Source organism: Aythya ferina, assembly GCF_964211825.1.
Source record: "Aythya ferina genome assembly, chromosome: 4".
Lineage (NCBI taxonomy): Eukaryota > Metazoa > Chordata > Aves > Anseriformes > Anatidae > Aythya > Aythya ferina.
In genome coordinates this window covers 41,133,066-41,160,530 of record NC_140300.1, presented here as the reverse complement: position 1 = coordinate 41,160,530, position 27,465 = coordinate 41,133,066, and the positions used below count along the sequence as shown (strand labels likewise).

At 37.0% G+C, this 27,465-nt stretch overlaps 1 protein-coding gene across 13 annotated transcripts in view; it reads left to right on the top strand.

Moving 5' to 3' along the window:
* Positions 1-27,465, top strand: part of INPP4B (inositol polyphosphate-4-phosphatase type II B) — a 303,375-nt gene that overhangs the window by 216,673 nt on the left and 59,237 nt on the right. For all 13 annotated transcript variants that reach the window (XM_084516577.1, XM_084516572.1, XM_084516571.1 and 10 more), the window contains 4 exons: positions 4,814-4,922; positions 13,828-14,005; positions 19,086-19,298; positions 24,728-24,872. In XM_084516577.1, coding sequence (XP_084372703.1) covers positions 4,814-4,922; positions 13,828-14,005; positions 19,086-19,298; positions 24,728-24,872 — 645 coding nt within the window. The remainder of the gene's footprint in view (positions 1-4,813; positions 4,923-13,827; positions 14,006-19,085; positions 19,299-24,727; positions 24,873-27,465) is intronic.

Here is a 27,465-nt window from a genome sequence, read left to right as displayed (position 1 = left end):
ATCTTGGTCTTTTTTAACTTTTCACTTACTTGAAGGATACTGGCAGCAGTGTTATTAAATTTCATGGATGGGACATAAAGATGCTACAGGGAAAAAAAAAAAGCACAGAAAGTAGTAGTAGTAAGTTGATTTTTTTGGTAAATGCATGTGATATTTAGACTTCAGATGAGTTTGGAATAATGCTGAGACTGAAATAATTTCACAGGAAATACTTCAACTTAAAAACAAAACAAAGGAGATTTGTTTCATTTTTTTTTTTTTTAATTGCTAACCACTGAATTTTGTATGATATTAGATTGTCTAAGATTTCTAAAGTATGGCTTGATATAGAAAGTTCCTTACATGACTAGATGATTGCTTTTTTCTTTTTAATAAAATTACGTTTCTAAATTCAGTATTTAATAACTTAAACAGTGAAACATTTACAGGAGTATAAATTTCTCACTTGATTTTTTTTTAATGGGCCCTACAAGCTCTGCAAGTGGACATTTCCTGTCTTTGTTTTGTGCCCTAATCTGGAGCCTGCCCATTTTCCTTCATGGTTTGATTTCATTCTCTCAGGTTTGTGCACCTGCTTCTACACCCCAAACTTACTGTTTTGGAAATTGCTTTGGAAATATTCTAGAGCAACTGAGGATGTACTGTCCTTAGAAAACAACTTTACAACTTGGAAAACAAAATTACAAGTAAATCATGTAAACAAAGAAATGACCAGCTTAACCCTTCCTTCACTTTTCTCTACAAATTCTGAAACCTGCACCCACACGTGCTGCTGTTCAAATGGATGAGAAGTTAAGAAAACCAAGAAATCAGGTCCCATGTTTCAGCTATGCAAGGAATTTCTGTCTTGTCTTCTGAAGCTGCAAACTTTGGATACTGACTGCAGATCTCGGAAAACTAAGGAGTGGTTAGCTAAATTTCTTTTGAATTCTTTACTAATAAGTTCCAAGGAGTTTGTGCTCTTTTTGTTTTGATGGTACTTCAAACAAATAAGCAAATTCAGAATATATGTGCATTAAAATACATTTGTAACCCTATGCATAGTTCAAAATGTTGTCATGTAACAGTGCAGAACTAATACTGTCATGTTTCATACTGACATACTGCACAATGTTCAGTAAGATTCATGTGCTTCTAGGGCATTGACTGAATTTTTCATTGTGATCCATAGTGCCAATAGTGGTGTAAAAGCCAATCTTATCTGTCTTGTTTCTAAGGTGGTTTTTTTCACTGTGCCACCAGAGATAATGGTAGAGCACATTAAATTTTCTCCCAGAGTTTGCCTGGATGAACTCACCAGCCTAGGTGATGTAAGTAGCACGGTTCCACGAAGGACAATGTGACTTCTGAACTTAATATATCCTATTTCCTAGGAAGCCTAAATGAACCCAGTGCTGCTTGTGTCTAAAGTGGCTTTTTCAGTGCTGCCCTGTGTCACGTAAGCATTTGCTTAGTCTCAAAATGCAAATATCTCATGGATTGTGCTGAAAGTAGAGAATTTACATCTTCTGGAAAGAGGGGATCATTTTCTGTAATGTCTTCTGTCATTCAGTAATTATAACAAAAAAGTTTATGAAGATGAATATACTTGTCTTCAGTTGGATAAATCATTTCGGTATCTATTACTCAAAGTCCCATCTGTTTAATTTATTGAAATAAGTTTCATTTTATGAGCACCAAAAGGCTACATCTTCTATTAGATGTATACTTATATGCTGATATTGTAGCAATTGCTGGTCATTCTGTCATTCTGAGCACTTCGATGTCAAGTTGCTCTTTCTCAACATGTGCTTTGCTTGTCATATATCAAAGGGCAGCCAGAGCATAACAGGGAGACTGATGGGAAAAATAGAAAAGCCTACAAATATTCATAGGGGTTGTGATTAAATGAGCTGATGAGCAACAATGTTGTCATTGACCCTTATGCTGTCAGATACCTTCAGTTTGTGGATGCAAGATAGGTCTTAATCATGTCTATCGTATGTGTACATACGGATATGTACTTTGTTCAACGTGTCCAGTAACAGGCTTGTTTTTACTGAACTTAGATGCAGGTTACTGTATGGTATTGATGTGAAATAGAAAATGCTTGTGCGTCTAACCTTCTGGTAGGAACTGCTTTGAGAAAAATACTGTTTCTTTATGGAATAACTTCATCCCTATCCATTTGATAAATGTTGCGTTTTGCTCTGTGAATCATACTATGGAAGTTAAATTTATATGTTGCTATAGCTTTGCTTTTGACCTTGTTTATACAATAAGCAGACTTGTTTAAAATGAAGAGATTTTCATTTTGCTTCTATGTCCAGTGCAAGACAAAGATGGCCTCATGTGAAGGTGAGGAGGTTGATTCAAGTTCTAGATTGAGCTGTGCTTGGCATAAAAATCGTTCTACTCTTTATATGGACTGGATAAAGCTCAGGATTATGGAACTGTGTTGCTGTGGTTGTCACCATGTTGCACCTGGTTTATTGAGGAAGGAGTGCTGAGCAGGAAGTGCTGAATGGTGAAGGGACTGGTTTTTGGCAACTGTATAACCAGTGTTGGTGTTTCACTTCTGTAAGTAGGAGGTGAATAAATCTTTTGAGTCAGAATAATTAGAGTGAAATGTTTTATTTAAAGCTAGTTTTCTTGTATTCCGATGCTCTTTTTCCCCTTCAAATTATGAACTACTTATTTGAGGGAGGGCTCCCTCCTCCACTTCTTTTCCCCCTTTCTTTTGTATGAATTATTAATTTTTGTGGAACACACTGACAATATGGCACAGCTCCTACTACTCTCAGCTGCATTTTAAGCTTTGTCTCCACTGCTGAGTGTTGTCAGCAATAGTCTGTTCTTGACTTGGATAATGGTTATGAGTTACTGGAACATTTCTGTACCAGCTCACTCATGCTGACACTGTTTGTCCTTCATGAGGAGCTGCACTGATGTATAAGCAGAGCACATCATCACAAGGAATTCCTCCCAAGCCTTGCAGCACTTTCCAGTGTAGCATGCTCTGGAAGGTGAGAGAGAGACAGCCCTGTGCCCATCACCAGGGTCACACTTGTTTCCTTCTTTGCTGCCCTCACTCTTCTTGTTCTCTTCCATGCAAGAGGTGCTCAGCTGGTCTGCGTGTGTTTGGATCTGAAACAGTTGCTCTTCGTGCAGGGAAGGCCCCAGGCTGAATGAAAGCTGCCTTCTGGGCAAATGCCCTGGGTAGCTGTAAACAGCACCACTATTTTTAAGACAAAGTCAGCAAAAGCAGCAGGATTTAGTCTTGTATACGTTTTTCTATAGCTTTATGAGTTATCCGGAAACATATCTGAATGCCACTGTCCAGTTAACCTGATGAGTTTCGCTCTTATTTTAGTTCCAAACTGATGTTGCTTTAAGCAGTAGAACTATTGTCAGCACTGGAGGTCTAGTAGCCAAAGGTTATGCGTTATGGATAAAACTTACTGAAGACCTGAAAGAATGGGCTGTTTACGAATCTTGAGGCTCACATGAGGCTAATGAAATTATGTTGCTTCTCCTCAAGTGGGAATTGAAGAGCCACCATTTCATTAGAGTTCAAATCAATTTGAGCAAATATGCTTTGAGATTCAGCTCTGGAAGTAAAATGTGGTTCATTAGCTGTGAATCATTTGTACAGTGTTCTTGCTTCTAGGGATATTTATCATCAGAATGCAATAAAAGTTCTATTTTAGGAGAGGATGAGATTTTAATTTACATGGAAAGCTTCCTTGATGAATAAAACAACTCTCTCTCTCAATTAAAAAAATCCTGTTTCCTTTAGAAGAACGTCTTAAAAATGCCTCAGTCTGACCTGTATTTTTATACTTCGAGTGAGTACAACATAGGTACTGCTTAATGCAGATGGAAATTCTGCACATGCTAACGTAAACTTTTGACAAAGCGATTGTGATTTTGGATGTAACTCTCTGTTTCTGTACTGACAATCACAAGCACAAAATGAGAGGCTGTTTTTAAAAAGACGTTCAATCTCCAGTTCCATAAGCAGACATCCATAGAAAATATCCATCATGCATGTCATTATGCACAGAGTAACAACAGTTTGTCATGTCAGCAAGAACTTCAATAGCATAGTTTATTTCCCATTTTGGTAACCTTTCAGCTGAAAATAACAGAATTGTTCTGTGTTTATAATCATATATACAAAGTAAATATATGTGATAGAAAAGGGCTCTTCAACTTAGCATTAAGGAGGTAGTCATACCTGAAAGCAGAAACTAAACAAATTCAATCTAAATATGAAGTGGAATTTTTTACTAGTCAGGAGCAACTTCTCTGGGAATGCAAAGAATTCATTGTCACCTAAAGTCTTTAAGCCAACCTAAGAAAAAAAAAATGCCCTCACTCAACCAGAAGACATTAGCTTGATGCAGTAATCATTAGCTGCAATTCTGTAACTTGTGTAATTCGGGTAGTCAGACTACTTCATCATGACGGTTTCTTAACTCCAAAATGCATGAATCTGTGCGTTTCAGTATGACTTCAAGTTAAATAATGAAAGAAGTAATAAAGTGAAATACACAAAGGACCAATTTACTTCACAGCTTTGTAAACCTCAGAGCTAGAGTATTTTTCTACATTGTGGCACATAATAGATGTAGTAATAAATCAGGTAAACTTTCTGAGGTGTGCAAGTGTAAAAATATTAACTAGCTGCTGGGCCTTCTTGAGACAGGTTCTCAATTATTCCTTGGAAATAATGCAGACTTGTTCTCCTAATGTCTTGTAGAGTAGCATTGCTATAGTATTGCTATGTTTTGGGCATACAAATCTCTGTGCTTGTCTCTTCCTGTTTCAGATGCTTTGTATGATGTAATCACCGTGGGAGCCCCAGCAGCACATTTCCAGGGATTTAAGAATGGTGGTCTCCGAAAACTGCTGAGTAAATTTGAGGCAGAAAGGCGAAAGTAAGTATTTCTGTAATAGCTAGGAAAAGATCATTAAAGCTGCATTGTAGTAGTAGGACCTCATTGAGTTACAGAACAGTTTCCCCCTGCTGGATGCATGGAAGATGAAAATCTAGTACGACTGGACAATGACTCATTCATAAAGTAGCTTCTTTATTTTTCCTGTTTTGCTAGATGGCAAAATTGAAGCACAATTTACTTGGCATTACAAGATTTATTTTGGACGCAAACACACAATTGTGAAATTTTCTTCCCATATTTCAGGAAGCCTGAGGAGTACCTATACTTGAAAACATGCTCCTCAGAATGAGTAATCTCTTCTGTAATGATTGCGACCAAGTAGGAATCAGCTATAGACAACTTTTCAATAAAAAAACACAATGGTTTCCAGTAGCATTTTCATTTTTGACAGTCCTGGGCACGTCTGCAAAAAAATCTTTCCAGCCTGACAAGCTGTCAGCGTACCCGTAGTTGTGACTATGTTGTGACTGCTCTGCACTTGGACAACCTGTGCCACACTGTGCAATTAATGGTACAGCATTTGAGAGGAGGTACATGTGTATGCTAATCTAAATCATCACAGTTCTTCATAGAAAATTAATTTCATTCGATTCGTATTTGGCATTCCAAAATATTTAATGGATACCATATCATAAGGAATGAAAAGATGATACATTATAAAAATCTACTGTTAACTACTTCAAATTTGGCTAGAGGCAAATTTGACTACAAGTTGACATTAGTGTTTAAAAAAAACAAAAACAACAGCAGATGCATTTGCTTTGAAAACTGTAATGAAAACTGTGTTTTTTAATTTCATTTTACTGTTTTGCACTGCATGGGCATAAAAACCTTATTCTGTGGCCACTTCTGGTGAAAAAACTTGCCAATGAAATATAAGTACTGTTTATCATTAGAGACCTGTGGATGGACTTCGTGTTGACAGTAGGTACCTAATCTCCTGCCCGCAGACTGGTGCAGGCAGCCTTATTACCATGAACAGGAGGCCTATAAATTTCCTGCTTCCTTAAGAAGAAAATGTCTAAAGACATTTCATAAAGTATCTGTTGTCAGTGTTTCAAAATAATCTCCAAAGCTGTGTTCATCTGATGCGTTAAATACAAACATCATATTTAAGTACTTTTTCAAGTATTTTAATAAGGTGGATAAGGACACACTCTTTATTATCTTTTATTAAAAGAAATTTACGTTCTAAGTAACATGAAGAATTCTGCAGTTCTAGCCCTCAAAATATTCAGCTTTCAGAAAATGAGCTGTCTCTCACTTGCATTGTCTTGGAACTTATCCACACTGACAGAATATGATTTCCCAAACTGGAGGATAGCTGCGAGGTAAACTTGAAATGATTATCTGTGATTTATGTTAATTGGAGGAAAAAAAGGGAAAATGCCTCGTAGCAAAGAGTCATAGTCTTTATTGAGGTCTTTCTTGAAAAGACCTGCAGCATCTCTTAGGAATTAATAGCCAATGCCCTTGTTTCATAGTCGCCTGTAACAGGGGAGAAGAACGTTGGCTAGACCTTTGGGTCCTGTGCAGTGTTAAGTGTCAAAAGGCTAGGATGGCAATGGATACTCATTGCAGCACAGCCTCTCCTTGTTTATATTCATTCATCTTGATTTCACTGACCTAAACTATACAGCCCTCTGAGTTCATAGAGGATTGTGATCAGGAGCAGGTTTTATTAAAGTATTTCATACCTATTTCAGAGTGCCTACACATCCTCGTATATTTGCCCTGCTTCTGAGATATTTCTGCATCTCTCAGAAGCACCTCTAGATTGGTGACTTTTGAGGACATCAAACTGGACCATATTCTGGCAGTCCAGTTTTCTTTGTTTCTCTCTTCACCTGGAAGAGTGGAAGTCTGTCTCTAGGACTAGCAAGAGTCACTATGTTGCTATCCTTTCAGACTATTCCTAGGAAAAACAAAAAAACTGGAGTCAGGATAATAAACTTAAATTTGAGCGCTGACAATAGGGGACTGCAGTTTTTAGTGAATCACTTGCCACTCCTTCAAGATTGCTCAGTGTATGAATTCCACGAAGCAGAAAGAAGGGAACCTCCAGAAGTCATCTTCCCTTCTGTTGCTGAGAAGAGCTCCACACTTTTTTTTTTTTTTTTTTTTTTTTTTTTTTGTCTTGAGTTGGAAGAACTTGGGTGGGTCAAAAGATAGGAGAAAGCATGCTCTGAATATGATCTCAGTTACTTGAAAATTCAGGAGTGGAAGTGCTTTAAATAGATACTTGAAAAGGCTGTTCTCATTCTTACAATGGAGAAATTTCTTTCACTATGGCAATGATAACTTTATTTTGTATGCACCTGTTTATTTAACTGCATGAGGATGCTTTGAGGACACTTGGCATTTCTGAGGGCAGCTTTTACAATTTAAATTTTCTGTTTTACAACTGCAGCAGCTTTTCTGAAGCTTTGGTTGAAGGAAGAAATGACACCTTGAGATATCAGTCAGAATATGAAATGAGCAGGAAAAAAAAAATGCAGATTTAGCTGCCGTTTCCTCCGGGCTAACTGAGCTAAAGACCTGGAGAAAGATGTGGGAAGAGATTATTTCTCAATCCAGTCCCGGTAGCTTTCAAGACATCATTGTTGATGCATATGACAGAATGTCTTGCATGCATTTGACCTTCAGGCTGATTAGTAGAACAGTTTGCTGAAATATTCGACAGTGTCAGCATATCACAAAATATTCCTTGCTCAAACCTGTGCTTGTGGAATTAACAGACAAGAGGAAGTGTTAACTGTTAGCAAGGTTATATCTCACTTTGCAAGATGTAATTGCATTTGCAGTTGCCAAACCAAAACCACAATGAAACATATGTTTCATTGGAGTTTATCAGAGGAATGTGTAATAAGTGTATCTGTTTGAAGATGTGTGGCATGTTTTCCATTACATGGAATGTAGATGTTTGTGGAGACCAAAGAGGGGAAGTTTTAAAAAATATTTATTAAAAACGCAGTATTTTTATATAACTTTCTTTTGCTTATTCCCAAGCAAGTAATACTAAAAAATAAAAATCAATTGAAAAACATGGTCTTGAGTAAGAGATGGAAAAAGTTAGCCATATATGGTTAACTTAGCCATACATGTATATGATCTGAAGTGAGGCACACTGCTTTACAACCCATTTATAATCTTTACAGTTCTTTATCTGCAGAAAAGTGGCAAATAAACTGCCTCAGCACTACAAACATCAAGCATGTCTGTAAGGTATGACTGTGTTGTGCTTGACCCTGTAGTAGCTAGCAGTGAACTTCACAAGAACTTCATAAGTAAGAGAAAAGATGCTTTTCTTAATTGTTTAGGCATGGCACCATTTAAATAACTGAAATGTGCTGACTGAAGTATGTCAAACCATTGCAGTGTAATGCAATTAATTATCTGTGTATGAAATACATTTATTCTGTTTTTTTCTTTTTTTTTTTTTTTTCTCTCATGATACGATATTGGTTCTTATTACTTATGTTCTTCCTTATTTGTATCTAAAAGAGAAAGTTGTTCAGATTTAGTCTTCTCTTGGCCTGCCAGTATAGATTACTTCTCCATCCAGGAAATGAAAGGGCTCATCTTCTCATCAATCTAGATGGCACAGCAAATCTTTATTTGTAGAGTTTAGTTGTGCAGGCAGGCATTCTGTGAGTTATACCCATATTATGCCTCACTGTTTTAAGTGTTCATAAGTCACTTTCAAGTTACTCTAATAGTTTTATTTTCTTAAACTTTGTAATTATAAACATTTTAACGCTCAAGTACTAGTCATCAGGAAAAACAGAGGTGTCCCAGAAGCTGCACTAGCTTTTGTGATTCACTATTTTTTTTATACAATTTCTAGCAGGTTCTTTAAAAAGCAGGTTCTTGAAAAGGAATCCCGCTTTAAATTAGAGCAAACTTAAAGCTAAGAGTAGTGGAAGGTTGATTTTTTTGTTTGTTTGTTTGTTGGGGGTACCATCAAATTCATACTCAAATCGATTTGAGTATGAATTCTCTGAAAGGCCCCGTTTTTGTTTAATAAGGCCTAGATCTTTGGTCAAGGTGTGAGGTATGCTTCTTCATTAGCATAGTTATTAACAGAGGTTTTATTAAAAGTGAGATCTTCAGGGTTCCTACACCTGATTTTCACAACTTTCACCCATTCCTATTGTGTGAGAAATCTGAAATGGTACTGTTTCACAGGAAAGCATAGACATGTTGAAACAATAATGATTTGTGTTTGATCTAATTGGAACCTTAGTTCTGCAGGGAGATCACAGACTGTTAGGCAAAGTACTTTTCACAGAGACGTCCTTTGCTCACTTTCTGTCTTTTCATGTGTGCATGCATTTCCATAATTATATATAAATATATGAGAAAGAGACAGACTTCATGGAAATGAATGTTTTTTGACACACCATAAAATCAATGTTTATGGTTGTTGGAAGTTTTACTGAGAAACTGCCACAGTTTGTGTGCTATTCATTGATATAAAAATCTCATCACAGTATTTTTCAGCCACTAGGCTCTCTAGACAAAATTGCCTGAAACTTTTCCTTAAACAAGCCTGAAAGAAAGGTTACCAGGACTGGCAAAGAAAAGGAAGAAGGGGTTTAGAGGTGCTTCACATACAAAGATTAGAAAGGATTGTCCTTTGGAGAGCAAGACACTATTTATTTCTTCTATGTGGGCTGCAGGAGTGATGAGAAGTCGTTCCATGACTTTGCCAGTCTTTCTCTGTGTAATGAAAGAGGAGGGCAGCACTTCTACTTTTTAAACAATGTGGGGGTATACGCTGTTTTCCTGGTGTAATGTACATCAGGCTGCCAGGAAATGGTTAAACTGAAAGGTGTCATTTACCCTCAGTTTTGTGGTAAGGCATGAAAGTTTTTGTCTTCTGCTAAGAACCTTGCTCAGTTACCCTGGATGAGCTTCTCTTCTATGTTAAAGGTTACTTGCATCTTTCTACCAATGTGAAGATACCCAAATATTAGTTTGAACAACTACAGAAGGCTTTCCATAGGCATTCAAACTTCCTGGACTGAGTCTTCCTAGGAAGACTCTTTGCCACTATGGTATCCGTTCTAACTAGGTCAATGTAGTGCATCTTGACTTTTGTTTTCAATACAACTCATGTCCCATTGCCAGTTGAAGATATTGGTGTAGTGTTTCTCCAAGAGTCAGATAGAATTTGAATTGGGAGGCAACAGAAGAACATCAACAGAAGCTCTATGCATACAACCTTGATCATCACTTCAAGATGAGGATTCAGACTTAATAAGTAAAGACGAATTAGATAGAACCAGTAAAATATCATCATTTTCCTTAGTATTCAAAACAAATTTCAAGGGAATCTTAGAGAAATTACAAAAATCCATTGAAAAATCTGATCTCTCCTATTTTCCAAATCTCAGCCCTGATCACATAGCTTGCTTTTATTTCCTGATATGGTGAATTGTCCTGTTTTTTATGTGATCAGTTGAGTTTTGATCAAAACTTTCCACTTCATACAGGTTACAAGAGATCCTTTAAAAACAAGCCACCGTGCTGGTAGTTTCACTAGCATACATAAGCTCAAGATTACCTGGGAGGGGGGTTTTGTTTTATGTTCCTTAACTGTATTCTGGATATTGATGTCTGCAGTTTTTACTGTGAAAAATCTAAGGTCAAATGTTCATTGTTAAAAAGATTTTAACCCAGTCCCAGATGGTGACAATTTAACTCAGCCACACAAATGACTTAGTTAACAGCAGGAGTAGAGTTACTCTGAGTGTCATTAAAAAATTAGATGTTTAGCATATTGCAGTATTTATTCTCAGGCAAAAACTTTGTTAACTTAAAGTTAAAATTGCAAATTTAGTCAATATAGTCTTTATCCAATTACATAATATTGTTATTAAAGCAGTTCTAAAGCCTAAATGACTACTGACACTCACGTGGATGTTGGTAATGATGGTGCCAAGATGCAAAAGTCATTTTCTATGCGAAGTGAAACTTCTGAAACTTAACCCAGAAGACATTCAAGAGATACATAATCAATAATATATTCTATTTATCAAGGGTAGTTTTTCATAGTGTTGCTGATTTCCTGCACTGGGCCTACCCATTTTGCCTTTTACCGAATGCAGAAGTTTTCTTCTTACCTGTTATTCCTTTCATCTAGTTTCTACATCAGAACACCTGTAGAAAGTTTCTCTGTATTCTGTGCATCTTCTATGAGCAGCAGCTTCTTTAAAGCGGTATTACTGATGAGTATTACTGATGTACATTAACTATATGTAGCAGCAAGTTCTAATAGTACTTATTTATAAGGAGGCTCATTTCAGTGAATTGGAAGCATAAATGCCTTTTCATGAATGGTAAGCCACAGAAAATTTCAGACTAAGCTTAGATGCAAAAGTGTTGGGACACATGAATTATAAAACGCCAGATATCCCCCCAGGCATGTTGTATCTGAAAAACAATAGCTCACTTCCTTTGGACTTGTACTGAAGAAACTGAATTTTGGGGTTGTTTTTGTGTTTTCTGGGGTTTGAGGGAAAGGTTAAAATTAGCTAAATCATGAGGCTTGATAGGAAATCTCCTTCTAAAGAAAGAGTAATTCTCTCTTCACAATTTCTTTTATTTAAAAGCTATGACTGACTTTAATAGAATGAGAACTACCCACAGGGTTAGCGTCTCTGTCTGTCTTATAGCATTGTCTGTAGCTTTTCTGCTGCAATATTCACTGAAGCTTAGAGTTGGGAGATAGTGAAAAAGATCTGGGAATTAAGGGCTGAGGGGAATCCCAGAATGGAGTATGTGCATGGTGAGCTTGATAACAAGTGTTAGCCAAATTCAGCCTGCAAAAAGGCTGTTTGATAAAGGGAGGAAGAAGACTGAAGGGGAATTAGAGATTATTCAGTGTTAAGACTGTCTTTGCTACAATTAACATAGACTGTTAATCTTTGTCTGTGCCCTCTCTACTGAGTCTGTCAGCTTGAGAGTTGCAGTAGATGAAGGAATGGATCTAATTTGACTGACAGTGTTGCCACCTCAAAGGCAGAGCTGTGACCATTTCCTCATTTCTTAGAGGGGCAAGATTTTATTTTTTATTTTTTTTCACAATTCATTAGGAGAGATGGTTTCAACAATTCGTTCTGTTGAAATTTTCAGAATTCTGCCCTCTGCACTTAGTAGCCAGTACCTCATTTAGTGGGCTGTGAATTGGAGATGTCGTAATTTTGGTGTGGTTGACAGCATGGCAATGCCTCACTGACTCAGATGTCATTCATCCTGACCACTTCTACAAAGAATTATATCTAAAATGGAGGCATTAGTGAAAGAAAATTAGGATGGGATATCGTGTGATTTGGGACAGTAACTCTGCCAAGTACCTAAGCAAGATGCTTAACTTTAAGACTGCTTCAACTTATTCTTATTTGCAAAAAGATTTAAGCCTTTTAGATTTTGTGAGAGTGACTTCATTTGGACTTCTGAATGTGTGTATGTCTTGCATCCAATTAAATTTAATTTCTTATTTGTAGAAAGCTAATGAGTGGGAACTGGTAGAGACAATAAAGAGGAAATGGGAGTGAAAAGATCTGAAAAAAAAAAAAAAGACTAAAATGAAAAGCAACTATCATTGAAGTTCAAAGAACTGCCTGAGTGTCAAAATTCAGGTCTTGATCTTCAAGTTAAGATATAAAGCTGGGAGGGAGAAGGGCAGAAGAGAGGCAAGGATGAATGAAGGAAAGACACAAGGGGAAAGAGGATATGCATACAGGGGCAGCTGGGGAGTGTGTGCAATGCTCTGTCGTTGTTGATGTTCTAGGAGCTGCTTGGTGACAACTAAATACGTATTAATAATTACATGAGGAAGCCAACTGGGCATTTCATGTACAGGCTTTTGGAACTGCCTGGTAACCGCTTTTTATCCCAGAAGACATTAGGTCATGTCATACCTGTTCCTTGAGCTCTCCATTGAGTGGTTAATCAAGTGAAAGCTGTTGAAAACATGCATAAACTTCATGCTGTGCACAGGGTACAGCGGAGTAAAATAGACTGGGCACCCACGTTTTGTATGCTGCCCTCTTTTTTTTCTTTCCTGTGTTAATGTTACAAGTTAGTCTGAATCTGCAAAACACTTTGGTTTCTCTGAAGGACTGCAGCAGGGCTTTATAAAAGGAAGAATTGTGTGCAGGAGTTCTAAGTGGGAACATGTATGGTACAGCAAAATACTGGAAAGACTGCACAGTGCTTAAAAATCGTATTTTGGAATAATGGTATAAAAGGATATTGTATAATTAGTGTTGGGGAAGAGGGGTAAGTTTTCAGAAGGAAAACAAATCATGCAAATAAAGTGCAGTAGTTTGTAAACAGTTAAAATTAGCAGTATGTGCTTGTGTATTTTTGTAGTAATTAACTTCATATTTCCCTTTGATACCACATTTCTGTGTCTCTTCTTGCAAACTAGATGCATTGCTAAACTAGACACATGGCTTTTCTTAGAAATAACTTTATTGGAAATAACGTAGTTATTAATATGAAAGGGGAATTGAGATGGAAAAGTAAAGGAGCCTTTTGTTCTTTGTGATTATTATCTGACCTGGTCAAACCTTTCTTTTCTCCAGAATCACATTCAAAAAAAAAAAAAATAAGGAAAATAGATTTTTGATTATTTTAGTCAAAATTAGGTTGAACAGTATTATCTGGATGTTTGGTGGTGGGCAGTCCATTATTCTCTAATGTTCGGATAAGGACTTGTTTTTACCCTTAAAGGAAGGAGCATTTCTATCATATCAGTCAAGTTTGGGTATCTGTCATTCTTACAACATTAACGTTAATATTTTTAGCACATTAAGCATAGTTAGTAATAGCAGAGATCATTTTGACATTGTCTCTTCCTGTGTTGTTACAGTACTGGATACCAGTGTATTTACTATTCACCTGAAAACACAGCCAAGGCAAAAGAAGTTCTCAGCAACATCAATCATCTACAACCTCTCATATCAAGCCATGCAGACCTGCTGCTTAATTCTGCAAGCCAGCATTCTCCAGACAGCTTGAAGAACTCTTTAAAGATGCTTTCAGAAAAAGTAAGATTCAAATCTTCACTGCAATGGGAAATGGAATAACCAAGTCTCTAGCTGCTGTTTTTTTTTTTTTTTTCCTGCATAAGTTGCTTTTCATAGCATTAAGAAATGTTATATAAGCTCTGTTAAAATAAGCTTCAAAATGTTGCCATCAGAAAAATAATAATTTTTTTTTTGCATTTCTGTAGGCTTTCCATGTAGAAAATTAATGAAATTTATAAGGGTTGTCTTTATTTGAAAGTATAATTAACTTAATTTCATATGTCTTTGTTATCCTCTAGTGGCCACATACTGAGGTTTTTCAAAAATAGGTTATTGTAAGTAAATTGGAGGATATGTGGTAGGATAAACTATTATTTCTCTTTCTGTGATACTTCAAACTACTGCCTATGGGAGGTAGCTCAAGCCAGTGCTTAAGGTTTAGAATAATAGCATGACCACAAATGGTGATGCAGTTTGGAAGGATAAGTTGGAACCAGGAGGTCTCAAATTTTAATCCTCTTTCTTCTATTATTTCCTTTTGTAGCTGTAGGCACCTCCTCATCTTAGTTTCTTTAGCTCTAAATTAAGGAAGATAATATTTTTCCACCTGTCTCTCAGAGTGATTTTGGAGATTAGCTGAAGTCTGTGAAGTACTTTTAAGCATATGTTATCCTGTGAAAATATTAAGCACTATAGCTATAGCCAGAGGGGTTTAAAAAGTTTCCCATCGCTTCATGGGCCATACCTTCTGTAACGTGATCTCAATATGACTTAATACACTATCAGTAATCATTTCAATATATCTTCAGCTATTGGAAGTTGCAACCCCTATGGTCTGTTGAGCACTATTATCCCAGCAGTACATCATTCAATGTGAGAGTTTCAAATCTCAATACTGAGCTCAGTCACATACTGTGAAGGCATTACGCTGGAGCCACAGGGGGAGACAAATGTTGCTTTCGGTTAAAGATGTGTAAATCCACAGTAACTTTAGAAACAGTCCAGTAGCTGCAAATGTAAGGGATACATAGGAAAGTAGAATTCAGCCTGGAAACAAAAGAGAGGAATATAGTTTCATTTTGTGGCAATTGTAGCTGACCTCTCCATGTAGTACTGAAGGAGAACTTTTTTAGCTGGTCATAGAAAAAATACAGCTGCTCTATTAGGAGTTAGTTCAAAGAAAAATGTATGTGCAGGTATATTCCCATGTTTAGTCTGAGAAGAGGACAAGTGAAAAAGGGGTTGGGATTATTCCTGAGGAAGCTGGTATAGAAGGACAGCTGCTTATAAAGAAGGAATGAGAGCTGGGGAGGAAAGGAAAGACCAAGGAATGACTTCAGGGAAGCACAAGGCTAAGCTTCAAAAACTCCCATTGACCAAACCCACTTGGTGCTACAACTAGATCCCGTATGGTTAACACAAAGCAATATCTCAATATTGGAAGATAACTTATCCATCTATATCACCTGGTAGAGTATGAGAGGCCGGGGCTTAGAAGAGTGTCCCTGATAATTAAGATAGCTTGGCATACTTTTCCGGTTAGAATTACGTGATGCCTACCTGTGTTTTTGAGGCACATCAGATGCTGTCGCTCTTGACCTTTTGTGTACCTTTTACCTGTAAGAAAGAAATGTTCTGTGACTTAACTTGATACACATTGAGAAATTAAACAGATGTTTGAAGAAATTGGGAAAAACAGTTTGGCTGGTGATTAAATTTCTTGAGTTCATTTAAAGGCATATTTTTTTTTAACCTGAAGATGATATTAAAATTCATATGGAGAATGATTCTTTCTAAAATAGTAGGTAGTAGTAAATAAAACTGAGCTATGAAAAATGTGAATTACAGTTAGGGATTTTTGTTGCAAATGGAGGGACTGGTGGCTGCACATGTTGGAAGTGAAAATTAAATAATTCCACTGCTGCTTATTTTCTTATATTGAGCTTATTTTCTCATATTAAGCATGGTTTTACTTCTCTGTATATGATTTGCAATTTACTGTACAGTTTTCCTGAGACTAATCTTTTATCAACATTTTCTGCTAATTGATTAAAGAAGCCTTTAGCTGTCGACAAGTATATCAGCGTTTGCAGCTTGCAGAAGGCTTGATAAATTCATTTTCCAGTTATGCCTATCTTTATTTGCAGAAATACTCTTTAGTCAAGTATCCAAAAGAACTTGCAAAGTTTGCATTTCTTTGTATATGGTTGTTTTGTGCCTTCTATAAGATTTTATAAATAGTGATGTTCTGCAAATTTAGCTGTAAGAAACTGTAGTTAAATGTAGATTGTTGTTAAACCAATGGAATCCTTGAATGGAATTTAATTACAGAAGAATTTTAGTCTCTCTGTGAAAAAACGGTGATTCACTTCCATGCCAACTTGCTTTTTTTAAAAATACATTTTCCCTATAACATATTTACATTGAAATTAAATTCAATAAACTTTTCAGATAGTTACTTAATATACATCTCAGTCATAGTGGACTTTTCTGACTTTAAGTTGTCCAATACTTTTAAAACTCAAAGCTTTTTTTTTGGATTTACCATTCCTCATGTGGAGACCAGATATGATCTCAAGCAAATCTTGAGGGGGAAGAGAGGTACCTCAAACCTCAGCAAAACCATGGTATTGCCATTTGTAAGGACAGATAAATAGTTTGTGCTATTTTAATAGGAATTGCAGAGCAGCTTTGAAGAGAAGCTCTACTGTTACCACAAGAGACAAGACAGCTGTGCAAGTCAAAATTTGTCTCGTCTTTATAGGAAATTTTGATAGGGTTTGGTGGCAATATTACCCAAAGACTGTTTTCTGAGCATGTATCATATAGAACCTGGAAATGTAGAAAACTGAAATAGTCTTGCAATGCAGCTCAGGACTGCAGTGAGGCAGTTCTGAAGGGCTACAAATAAGAAAATTGTCTCTAAGTACCCTTTCTCTCGGGCACTAAGTTAGTAAGAAGGTGGCAGAATGGGTCTGATAAAATTGCCAGAGCTAAGCAGCGTTTCTCAAGCCCAATCACTAAAGAATCTCAAATCAGGTCCAAAAGAAGTCTTAATTAAAATAATAATAATAATGATGACTTAGCTTAGATATTTGTACGTTGTTTTATTGAGCCTTGTGAGTTTTATATGTAGGAAATTCTCAGGCTTTCTCTTTGCAGCCATTAAGGATCAAAATAGTTTTGTTTCTTTTTTTTCCCCAAAACATTATTACACCTGTAAAGAGCAGACACTTCTCATGCAGGTTCCCAACCTCAGCAGCTGGGTCTTAAAGGAAAACCATGATTCTTTGGAGCATTGTGGTCTAAATGTCAGCTTTTGAGGTGGGTGGTATGGAAGGAAGAAACCATGGAAAGAAATAAGTTGAGCATGAGTGGAGGCTTATAAAAGTGAAGCAAGTGCTAGCAAAAAGCTAAGAACAGAAGGAAGGAGTGCAGAAACTGGGAGAAAGATTTCCAGGAAGCTAGAGGCTGATACTTAGAACTTGGTGGGTGTTATTATGGTATGAAAGGAATGAGAAAGTGTTTCATCAACCTGTGAGCCAAGGCGTCTGACCAGGGAGAGGAGCTAGAGCAGTGTGGGTGGGCTGTGGTGTATTGATGGGGTGTATGCTCACCCGTCTCTGACAGATGAACCCTGATGAGCATTTCTGTGAAATAACCAAAACTGTGACTCTCCCTGGCTATCTGTCTGTGCTGCTTTGCTAGTGGTTGCTGCCATGTGGTGAAAAGGGACATGTGCTTGTGCCTTGTCCTCTGCAGCTCAGCTGTTCTTGTCGGCTGATGAAGTGAACCGGCCAGCAGAGATAGGGCCCCATGTTGTGTGTGACGGGTGTGCATGGCACATGGGTGACAAGAGCAAGTATGGAGAACCAGAGCTCTTCGAAAGGTATATCCTTGAAGGATATAATAGCCCCAAATAAAATAAAGAGTCAGGAAGAACAATCTTCTACCAGGTTAGAAAAAGTTGACACAACATATCTAGTGGCTTGTAAGGATAAGGTCTATTTCATGCTTTCCTGAATGCCTTCCTTATACTGAGGATAGGGATGTATACCTTGGGAAGTCAGGATTTCCTATGCTCATTGAAGCAAGTCTAATTATGGAGCACTGGCATACTGTTACAAACATGATCTACAGTCCTCAGTTAATTTTTAATCTTTTTCGTATGGGGGCTCCAAAAGCCTTTTGCACTGAGATACAGTGGAACTAATAAAATGCTAATTTATATTCTCATCCCTGAATTCATTTGTTTGCAGTATCACGCTTCATATTGTGACTTGACTGTAACTTGAGAATGACTGAAAATATCAGTGGAGAAGTTCATGCAGTTATTTAGAGACAGAGGCTGGAGGTGCTAAAGACCATATGCAGAAAACAGGGACATAAACTTTTTTGCTTTTCTTCTTATGGTAGAAGTAAATAATGCAGGGAGATGGGAGGTTTTTAGAAATAAGGTGATCTTCCATCTGTCACAGTCAACAAGAGCTTAAAAATGATAGTGATGGTCAGTTGAGTAACATCGTCGGAGAGCCTGGAAAAATTATTTCAAGGGTTTCATTCTTAAAAAATAAATGAATTAAAGGTGGAAATTGTAGGTACAGGTTGGTACCTACAAGTACCAGAGCTTACACATGGAACACTGCTTTTGCAGATACTTCAGTTTTGTCAGCGTAGTGTGGAGTGTTTTTGTTCAAGGAGATTCTTCTATTTGTTAATGATGTTTTTTTTCTAACACTTGGATATGATTAAGCAGTGGTTGGGTGCTCTTGGAACTGGTCCTTATAGAGGCTTGTCTCTGCAGGCACAATTTAGAGCTCAAATAAAAGAGGATTGTGTGAAAAGGTGATGATCTCTGACAGGTACAGTTCTTTTGTGTTAATCTGTACAACAATGGGATTGTAGAATGCGGTGATGTCCCAAAAACTCTTGAATTGTTCCTTACTGTTTGCTGGTTTACTTCTTTTTCTGCCCCTTAGGCTGACCTGAAACACAAACATCCCTGCCTCTAAGGGTAATTCAGTGTTGTAATAGCTTTGCTGTTCTATTACATTCTTTGACCTAACCTTGCATTCAGTGTATGTGTGTGTTTTTTCTCTAGACAGAGTTATTTGTGCACGCGTTTAAGGATCAGCTGGTCAGAAGTGCCCTTTTAGCACTATACACAGCCCGACCCGGCTGTGTCCTCAAGAAACCAGCTGTGCCTAGAAGCAGTGCAGAAGAGAGTGATGACCTAAAGCATCAGGATCATCCTTCTCAGATTAGAAGACAGGACTCTATACCCCATCATTCTGAGTATGATGAAGAAGAGTGGGTAAGTAGTCAGAAAACTCTTGGTTGGCATTGAATCCTGAAACCTAAAAACCAACATAAACAAATGCAAGCTCTACCATCCTTGTCACATTTTGTTGGGGAAAAAATGAGTTCAAAACCTTTAAATAGCAATTTTCAGATATATCTTGAGTTACTGGAACTTCAAATATATACATCTTCCTGAAACTAACTTGAAAAGCTTTCCTTAGTAATGCATGCTTCTGCGCAGTGTATAATGGCGAGGATGATGAGAATCTTCTTGCCCAGGCAGGAAAGTAGTTGTACTTTACTATTATTTGAGTTGGTTTTGCTAGCTAGGCAGACTTAAGGAGACTGAAAAGGCATATACTGATTTGTTGTTCTTCTTCTTTTCCCCCCCCCCCAAAAAAAACAGTAGTTTAAACATGCATGAGTTAACTCACATAGAAACAACTGTTTTCCCTTAGACCGTTTTCTTAGAGGATATCTGAGATTACATAACAGAATGAAATATGGCTTTTAGATTTGAACATTCTTAGCATATTTTACAAAGATCTGTATTACTTGTGGCTGAGCTTTTTGTAAATTAATTGTTTTGGTGGATGTGTTGATTATATGTCTGCTTCTGTTATATATACACCCTGTTTTTATTCAAGCTATTTTTATTCAGTTCAGGTTCATATGCTTCACTGTATGCTCATAAAAGTAAAGGATTCTAGCATATTAATCCATATTGTAAATAATTAATATATTTGAGCTGCAGTACCTACACCTGAACTGTAATTTTTATCCATACCATAAAATAAGGGAGGAAGAATATCCTTTTCTCTTCTAGAGAAAAGAATTATCTTTAAGCCCATGCATTAAGAAGTCATGAAATTTAAACAATAAATAATTAACTCTTTCTTTTATTTGTCTTCCGACTTCAGAGCCTTGAATCACTTGTTTGTGTTTTCTCTTGAACCTGAGGGTCTAGAGCATTCCTTCTTTCCTTAAAATGATAGCCAAATTGTTTCATTCTAGCTACTGAGACACTCAGAAAAATAAATATCCCAATAGATTTGACAGACGGGAGAATTAGCATTTTTGTGCAAGTTGTATTTTCATTTAGTACTTCTGTCATTGCAGAGCAGCTAGCTTTACTCTATTTCATTGGTTTCTTATTGATTTTTTTTTGCCAGATGTTTGCCCCTAATACTACAATACAGAAATGCATCAGTCTGTAGTGATGAATTGATGAATTAGTAAGATTACCTGCTTGGTTAAAATTAAGTGTATCTTTTCTCTATTTTTTTCTGAGTTAAACTGAGTCTGAGTCAGTGTCAAACTTGAGACAGTATAAATCTTGGAGAAATTTTTTTTATTCTAAATTTGAATCATTAGGCTTCCACTGATTTTCAGTTCTTTCTGACAATGGACGTAATGGATAATGTGAGTTTTAATGATCAAGCAGTTATTAGTGTGATGGAAATAGTAAGAATGAGTACACGTAACATTAAAAAAAAAAACTTTATGTATGCTGAGAGACAACTAATTAAAGAAGCAAATTTTGCTTTCTATGCAGGTTACTATGTTCTCCTTTGTTGATTTTTTTTCCACTGTTATCAAGCACTGGAGTTGCTTTTGGTGATTGAAATTTCAATTTTAGTTTTACCTAGTCTAAATCAATCACGTCCAACAACTATTTAGACTGACCCTGTTCCACTCACTTCCGAAGACTGTATCACAAAAGTGAATTCAAGGCAGAGTGTTAAAACAACTTGACAAGATTCCCCCATCCCTGGCATCCAAATTTATCAGTAAGGAATAGCTCCCAGCTTCTTGATTGTGCAGGGGGTGCCCTTTCATTGAGTGAGCAGTTTCCCTAAAAGCCTTCCTCTTCTCCATAGCAATACTGTGTTGCGCCTTTTGCTTTGATATCAAGTACAAATATTGATCCCACTTTAGCTGACAGCAGTATGGATTGAGCTGTTTATATCTGCACAGTATATGTAGGCAGTAGTAAAGCATTGCTGTTGATGGAAATATTTAACTTGGGTATTAGATTGCCTCTGGATAGATACTCTCGTCTTCTCTTGCCAGCTGCTTCTGCTATCCTAGAACCTCCTTGCAGGAGGGAACAAAGCATTTTGTCATGCATAATACAAGAAAAGGTAGGCACATGGACACTTGGAGGTGTTTCTGCTCTATGTTTCTGACTACTTAACTGCTAAGTTACAGAGAACATCAGATGGTGTTTCCAGTAAGTCACGTACAAAATACTGACATGGTTCTGAAATACTGACCTATGTGATATATTCCAAAACACTGTCATATCACAGGAGGGTGTTAATCATGCACATTAGTTAAAATATTTGCTTTACCTATGAGCATACCTCAAAAGGGCCTGAAGGGTTGTATGTGGCTATGAACCTACATTGCATCTTGAAAGAAGCACAGAATCTCTGTAACAATGGGGGTTGTAGTTGCTCTGTCAGACTTGCCCAAGTAAAGCATGCAGCTGTATTGGTGTATGTGAAAGGGCCAGTTTGGAAGTAGGAGAGGTCAAGGTGCCATTGACTTGTCTCAGTCTGCTTTACCCCAACAAGGGCAAGCCCTGTTGCAGATTTCCATTTTTTCTGTCATTAGTTTGACTTTAGAGCTTAAAGAAGTGATGAGAGTGAGCCAGAAACCTTTTTTCTCTTGATCCTTCACACCACAGTAGTACCACCCAATTAGCCCTATCACAACTGCTGGGAGAACTGGTGTCAGGGGATAAGCATCCTGCTGTGGAGCCTAAGGTCTTGGCACTTCAGTTTATCAAGAAATAACACTTATTTTCTTCTCGTCCCTCACTTCACACAGATGGCTTATTAGAATATCTACTTGAGAGGCTGTGTGTGTGTTTTGTCCTTTAACCTGACACATGCTGCAAGATGATCACTTGTGACATAGTTCTTAGGCAGATTGCCACAGAAGGTGTGCTAGGGTTCAGGAAAACATAGGAATAGAAAGGGGCAAGAAAGAATGTAAAAGGGATGTATTTCTTCCCATGGAGAATAACAGAAAGCAGTTGTTTTTCGATAATTGGAGGCAGAAGAACATCATGAATGATACACACATCTACTTATTGTGTCTGCCTGTAATGATGGCTTTGAATCCTAAGAACCTTTTATCTGGAGAAAGAGCTCTGGAACAGGCCCTTGCTTCCTGTGTTTCACTTCCTCATAAGTAAAATGGCCAGATGTAGGATAATAAAAGTGAGCTTTCTGTCAACAGATGTTTATGAATTTTGCTTCTAAACCCTCAGGGAATGGTTGTGTGAATGTTCTATAGACATCATCTTAATGCTGGGTTAGTAGTTAGTTGGCTTACAAAGGGAAGTGTTCTTTCCTAAATGAACAAGAGCTCATATTTGTGTTCCTTGTGCAATAACTCCAGACGCTCATTAAGAACTAAACACTGTCTGTGTTGGGATTGAACTGCTCCAGCAGAGGGAGGAAAGGGAAATAACGTTGCTGCAGCCATGCCGAACAACTTGAGTTCATATAGCTCAGCAACTTCAGTGATGAGAAAAGCTGAAATTCTCTGCCACTCTCCAGTAAAATTTGCAGCTCTTTGAGGCCAGGATTTTTACTTTTTGCAGCACCTCATTGCTCTTCATATAATCATTTTTCCCCAAACTGTTGCTTGTGGGTGGTGGAAATCAATCATTTCTTCCATATTCTGAATGTTTTTAGGAACGTTTGAGGTATGCATAGGATTAAACTGGCGAAGGAATCTGTACCTCTGCATTTTTTTCACTTTAAATTGTATCTATGCCTGTGAGTTTCAGGTAGTTGGGTTTAAGGGTTTGTTTCATGTGTATGGGTGCAGATACTTCCAATTACTGCATTAGGTGCTCAGTACTTTAAAAAAAAATAATAGGTTTTTGGATTAAATGCTGTCTGTGTGAGAGCTACGAGCTTCTTCCTCTCGTAAATCACCAATACCTTTCTCCTGGTGCATGCAAGGCATGCCTTTACCCAGGAAGAGGGACATACCATGCTTGTCCCTGATTTCTACATCCACCTGCAAACCTAGGTGCCCTTACAGCAGCCCAACAAATTCCTTCCAATTCCAGGTTTGGAAAGCTGGAGAAGACGATCTGTGTTGCTGTTACAGATTCTGCAGACCTGTGTCTACCTCAGGGCAGGATGTCTGCTTGTCACAGGGTGTGTGCTCAGGATGAGGGAACAGGGAAAACTGGGATCCCTCAGTCAGGAGAATGGCTTAAGAACTGTGGCATGAAATCGAATGTAAATTTTATGTTAAAAGTTTGCCTTGGTAGCAGTTCTTCTTTGCCCTCACCCAACTTCTAAGTTTACAAGTGTAACCACTTAAATGGAAGTATGGTTTGAGTTTTCAGTTGCATTCCTTGACCTTCTCTCATTCTGTCTTTTTGCAAACTCCATTTTATTCCTCAAGGCCTGATGTGTATATAATGCTTTTGGCTATTATAATGTCAAAAGAAGATCAGAGATTTATCTTTCCATTTTTAACCCTCAAGCAAACTATGGTTACTCTGCATTAGTGTCAGAATGACTCAGTATTAAAGCATGTACATGTAGGGGATTTTAGCTTTGATTACTACTCTTATGTACTGCCTCATTTCTGTTACGGCTTTTCTTTTATTATTTTTATTCCTTTTTCTTACTCAGCCCCACAAGAGTAGGTGCAAGAATGTTGATCTCTACAACATCCAGCCCATGAAGGGGGACCCTTCCTGTGTCTCCGTGCCTCGGTTTTGACTGGGATGGAGATCTGCAGCAGATCTTTCACTCCACATTCTCCCCACCCCCCTTTTTTTCCTCTGATTGTACAGGTTTTCTTCTACTGCTCTATTATTTATGTAATTCTCTTATTTATTATAAACTTAGTGAATTAACTCATGGTTGCAGACTGTGTGTGAGGTGCAGGACAAAACTGAATGGTGTTACCTCAAATGTGTTATGACAGCGTAATTTTTACATCTATTTTAGCAGACTAAGATGTGGTAAAATAGAGGATATGTGAAATATCTAGAAGAGGTTGCCAAGTACAATGGCAAAACATGTAGTCGCGCACAAGATTTCATTTAGCGAGGTCTTAAATGTCTATACTATTACTGCATAATGTCAAATAGACAAACTGCTCAGTTCCCCGTGTTTGGACCTAAAACAGATAACTTTGCATGCATATGTAGAGTTTCAAGTACAAGTTTTTTCTGGTATCAAATAAATAAATAAAGTAACACAGTTACAGTTCAAGCATTTAATTTACACTGCAAGAGAGAAGTCCATTAAAAAGCTGTAGAATGAGAAAACCAGTAATATGCTAATACCTAATATTTGTGTAATTTTCACATCTCTGTCTATATTTTAAGGTCTTAATAAGAAGCTGATATTGTCTCTATCTTTTGGTAATGTGCAGCAATAATTATGCTCTTTTCAGGACAGGGTGTGGGCCAACGTTGGGAAGAGTTTAAACTGTGTTATTGCCATGGTGGACAGACTGCTTGAAAAAGACAACAGCAGCAAAACTAAAGAAGGTGAAAGCGACCCTTCAGCAGCAGATTGCAAGGTGTTGCATGCAGGTGGTAAGCAACCTTTTTTTTTTTTAATCATTGACTAGAGTAAATACAAATAGAAAAAGCCACAGAAAAAAATAAGATAGAGGAGTCAATAGTATCTTTGATGGGAGTGCTGATAGAAAGGTTTTACACAGCCATAGCCTTGAATGATGGAAGTCTTTATCAAATTGCATCTCAGTTGTGCACTCAAACTGCTTGCTGTGCTCAATTTTTTTGTGCTCCATGAAAACCTTTTGAAACCACAATGTTTTGCTTGGAAAGCTGATGCAGATTGTTTTAGGTTTTTCTTGAATACCATTTTGAGAAAAAAAGAAGGGATGTACCTTAACTCTTAGGAAACTCGAAGAAAAGTTGAACATTGTATTTGAACGTCGTTCTCTTGTAAACCTATCTGCTTTTCTGTGAGATACGGATACATTTTCTCATTTGCTAAAATTAGTTTTAACTTGAATGCAGAAGTTCATCTTTGTCAATACTGAATGCTATGTAGAGTGATTCTATGAGATGGTGCAAAGACAACTTTGCAGCAGGACCTTGGCGCCAAACTTCTGATCTTTTCCTATGGCTACATTCCTCATTGGTCAAGATCTGCTTTGGAAGTCTGACAAATGACTTCATAGTGTGAGTGCGTGCTGCAACAAATGAAGCAGCTGTTTGGTGATATCCCAGATGTAAGGAAAGCAGACTCGTGCTATTCATCAATAAATGACCCCCACACCAAAACAAAACACTTTTTATGAAGTTTTACATAACTGGCTCATTAAAAAAATAAACAAAAATACCTTGTATTTTATCCTATATTTTCCTTTACATTTTCTTTTCCCCATATTGTAATGACTTAATATTATATCAAGGATTCTAATGTTAATGTGAATTCTTTCATAATTTTTTTCTCATGTAACAAGAATTTAAGCTTTTTTTTTGATCCGCATATTGTTCGTGTAGTTCTGTTGTTTTGTGCAATGGATTTTGGTTGTAATCTTGATCTATCAAAGTCAGCATTTCTAACAGTATGAGAGATTTCTTCTGGCATCTTGGAATTCTTATTTTTCAGTGCCAGATATGCTGGACTTGTTTTAAAAGTTTTTGTATGAATAGTCCGGAGACCAGAGTATTTCTCATATTTGCTTTTGTGAGCTTGTCTAATAGGCAACTATCCCTCTGATATTAGAGATACCATCATCTTTGTTTTGTAGTGAAGACTTACATGTACAAAATATCAACACAACTAGTTTTTTTTTTTTTGGAGAAGTTTTCCATGGTTTTTTCAGACCTTCAGATAAGAAGATTAAAAAAAAAAAAAGTGAAATAGTTTTTAGAAATTGAACCAAACCATACTGATTTTGTTTAAAAGAAATAAACTGAATATTTGTTCTTGTGCTTAACTCCCTTTCTTTTCCCATTGTGTTAGCTAGCTTTTCTCTATTACTAGCTAAAATCCAGTATGTCTATTAAAAATGTTTTGCATATAAAGCAGTAGTACACTTTCATCCAAACTTCCCCAATGTTACTACAGTGCAATTGTGTGGGAATTTAGAGTTGCATGTGCTGTTTTTATCTGTATTCCAATTGTTAAAATGTCTTTAAGTTACAACAGAAAATTTGAAACTTTTGTTTTTAACCCAGTCTGGAAAAGTCATGATTTAGGATTATTCTTTGTTTTGGATGTTTGCTCTCCATAAAAACAAGAGATAGACATGTTTAGCAACATGAACGTTTACAGTTTTTTCCCTCAATCTGTTCAACCCTCTGCATATCTCCTCTGTTGTCCCGTATAAGCCATAAAATGTGCTTAACCAGAATCATCAGTCTATTTGATTCTTTCACTGTAGTTGAAAAAAAAAATTAAAAAAATAAAGCTTGAATTCTTAGTTCTGATTCAGGCTCACATCCTACACAGGCAAATGAAATAATGATTAGAGCTTTTGGCTCGCAAAATCAAAAAACCCTTAAGTTTCCTTTTAAGTATTATAATAAGTTACCAAATGGAATGAAAAGTACCTCTTAGTAAGCAATAACAATAATTGTAATGGTTAGAAGATTAAAGACATACTTTGTTCAGCTGAGAAGCTGCCTTCTGGAGATGACAGGCCTGTGGTGCTGGGATAGATTCTTCTCTTCGATGTATTCCTCACTTCAGGATCTTCTCTATGACTCTTGAATCAGTGCAAATACTTCTCTATGAGAGTAGGGTCAGTGTATTTGTTGAGTTGTGCTGAGTGTTCTGCAACACCTGATTGTGTGCATAGTGCAGAAGATTTGTGGGGGAGATGACTGATTTCATGTTCTGCTGTTTGAGGAAAGCATCATATCCTAATGGTGTTTTCATAAGAGCATCATGGCATGACCTTGACAGTTTATAAGAGTTTTGAAGTCATGTAGAAATGGAATTGTTTTAAAATTGTTTTCTTGTGTAGGGCTTGCTTAAAAGCTTTTTGAAGGACTATCCAGGGGTGTACCAAACCTGATCGTCTGATAGTTTTCAAAACCATTGCCTTTGGGTCCATAATTTTGCATGCTTAACTTCTGTGTGACAGTGTTTTATTTCTCTCTGCGTCTTTCTCTCAAGTTTGACGTGAACCCCTGAGGATTCATTATG